The 2,538-nt window shown below is 37.7% G+C and overlaps 1 protein-coding gene across 1 annotated transcript; it reads right to left on the minus strand.

Moving 5' to 3' along the window:
• Positions 1 to 370: 370 nt before the first annotated feature.
• On the minus strand, positions 371 to 1,300 carry LOC141553004 (olfactory receptor 13A1-like). Its single transcript, XM_074284872.1, has one exon. The coding sequence runs from the start codon at positions 1,298 to 1,300 to the stop codon at positions 371 to 373; it is 930 nt and encodes a 309-aa protein (XP_074140973.1).
• Between the last annotated feature and the right edge of the window lie 1,238 nt (positions 1,301 to 2,538).

Raw genomic sequence — 2,538 nt, forward strand, 5'->3', positions numbered from 1 at the left:
TAGATAAAATAAACATGTCTTGTCTTGTCTTGTCTTGCCTTGACCACATACATTGACCTTTCTATCTTTTCTTGCTTTCATGGTCTTTGTGATAGTTGGTATAACTGGCCAGTCATTAACATTTCACACATAACTCTCACTGAGTTGTTTACTAAAAAAAAAAAAAAAAAAAAAAAAAAAAAAAAAAAAAAAAAAAGATGCTTTTTCAATCTCAAAAGTATTGTGAAACTATGATCTAGAGTGGAAAATTTTATCTATTTCCCTAGTGCTGGACAAGGTCTAATATAATGCCATGGTAAAAGTTTTTTAAAAGATGAAGAGAATTTAATTATTTGACTAAGTCTTTCTGAGTATTTAGGGGAATAAATTATCATTTCCTCTTGAAAAAGATAAAGAGTTTTCTGAGGGCCTTTTTAACATCCTTATTCCTCAAAGTATAGATAAGAGGATTCAAAGAGGGACTCACTGTGGAGTAAAGCACAGCCATGATCTTGCCTGTGTCTGGGCAGTAACTGGAACCTGGGCTTAGGTAGACATAGATGACAGTGGAATAGTACATGGTCACTACAATGAGGTGAGAAGAGCAGGTGGCAAAAGCTCTCTTTTTGCCCTCTGTACTCTGGATTGCCATGATGCTGAAGATTATGAAGCCATAAGATATCATAGTGAGCAGGAAATTCAGAACTGCAAAGAATATGTCAGCCACAGTTGTCATGATGTCATTCACATATGTGGATGAGCAAGAGAGTGGCAGTAGAGAGGGTATCTCACAGAGGAAATGATCGATTGCATTGGGACCACAGAATGACAGCCTCAACAAGAGACTGGTATTTGTTGTGGCACCACATGCACTGATCCCCCACACAGCCACAGCCAAGGAGACACAAACTTCCCTATTCATCATCTTGCTGTAATGCAGAGGCTGGCAGATTGCTACATACCGATCATAAGCCATGGCTGTGAAGAGCAAGAGTTCTGCAGCCACAGACCAAGTCAGGAAGTACAACTGAGTCATACAGCCCCCGAAAGAAATGGTCTTGTCTTCTTCCCCCAGAATCTGTAAGAGCTTGGGCACAGTAGTGCATGTGCAGATGACATCCAACAAAGCCAAGTTGACTAGGAAGAAATACATTGGGGTGTGAAGCCCAGAATTCAGGCTGATAGCAGCCCCGATGAGAAAATTTCCAATAAGAGCCACTATGAAGAGGAACAGAAAAAGGACAAAAAATAGAATCTGCAACTGAGGGATGTCTGTGATTCCCTTTAGGATGAATTCTGTCACAAAAGTCTGATTATTCATGACTGTGTCACTCTTATATTAGTCATCTGAGTCCTATAGTTGAAAGAGATTTTCTTGTTCACAGCACATCTAGAGAAAGAATGGATATCAGTATCACTTTATTCTGTCAATTTCTTGAAGAATTAAAAGTCACTATTAAAAGATATGTTTTTTCACTGAGCAAGAAAAAAGTGAGTGTGTTTCAACAATATTTTTAAAATATTAAAAATCTAATCTTTCCTGTTAACTTTCTTTCTAATACTTCAAAGGCAAAGATTTTCTATTACTGTTATTTTTTTCTTACATAGTTGATGAATAAACTCTCTCAGGTCATGCCTGAGGACGGGAGGAAGGAAGAGAGACATGGAGGGGGGGAGGAAAGAAGGAAGGAAAGAAAGAAGGGAAGAAAGAAGGAAGAAAGAAAGGAAAAAGGAAAGAAGGAAGGAGGAAGGAAGGAAACAGATAAGGAAGGAGGGAGGGAGGAAGTGAAGGAAGGAGTAAAGGAAGGAAGGAAGGAAAAGAAAGAGGTGAGGACAGAGGAAAAGGAAAAGGGGAAGGGAGAAAAGAAGGAAGGGGGAGGAAGGGAAGGAGGGAATAATAAAGGGAGGCATAAAAGAAGGGAAGAAGGTGGAAAAATGAAGAAAGGAAAAAAAAAGAAAGTCAGATAGATAGAATGAAATATTTGAGGACTGAGCATATGTTTACATTAATAAAGATAACTTCCCAACAGTGGTCAAGAGTCTAAAGAGATGGCCTTGCAAGTAGGAAGAACTACTTTCAGATTCAGCCCCTGATTCATAGTGCCAATGTGACAGAACAAGTTGTTATTTTTCTAGTGTCTCTGAAAATGCTCCCAGATTATTTTCCTATTGAAACTTTCATTTTTAAGGCTACACCTATGATTTAACTGATATAGGAATCCCAAATAAGGAAACCCCCTCTTCCAATGAAGCTAAATTATTGCTCTAATACTTAGAATTTGGAGGAAGTGTCTGGGGCATGAGAGGTCTAAATCTAAGATCACTTAGTTCCTCCTCCACCCCCTTCTCCTGGAAAATAAAAAGTGCTTAATAAATGTTCCCTTCCCCCCCAAATCTCTCTCTATAGATATGGATTTTATTTATATATACATAAAATGCATATATACATAAATATGTATACATGTCACATATGCATATATTGATATATGACTTGTATCATGTGTATATGTAGGCATATGATACCCATGTACATAAATATTTCCATACCTTGATTATTCC

The sequence above is a fragment of the Sminthopsis crassicaudata genome, chromosome 2, assembly GCF_048593235.1.
Source record: "Sminthopsis crassicaudata isolate SCR6 chromosome 2, ASM4859323v1, whole genome shotgun sequence".
Lineage (NCBI taxonomy): Eukaryota > Metazoa > Chordata > Mammalia > Dasyuromorphia > Dasyuridae > Sminthopsis > Sminthopsis crassicaudata.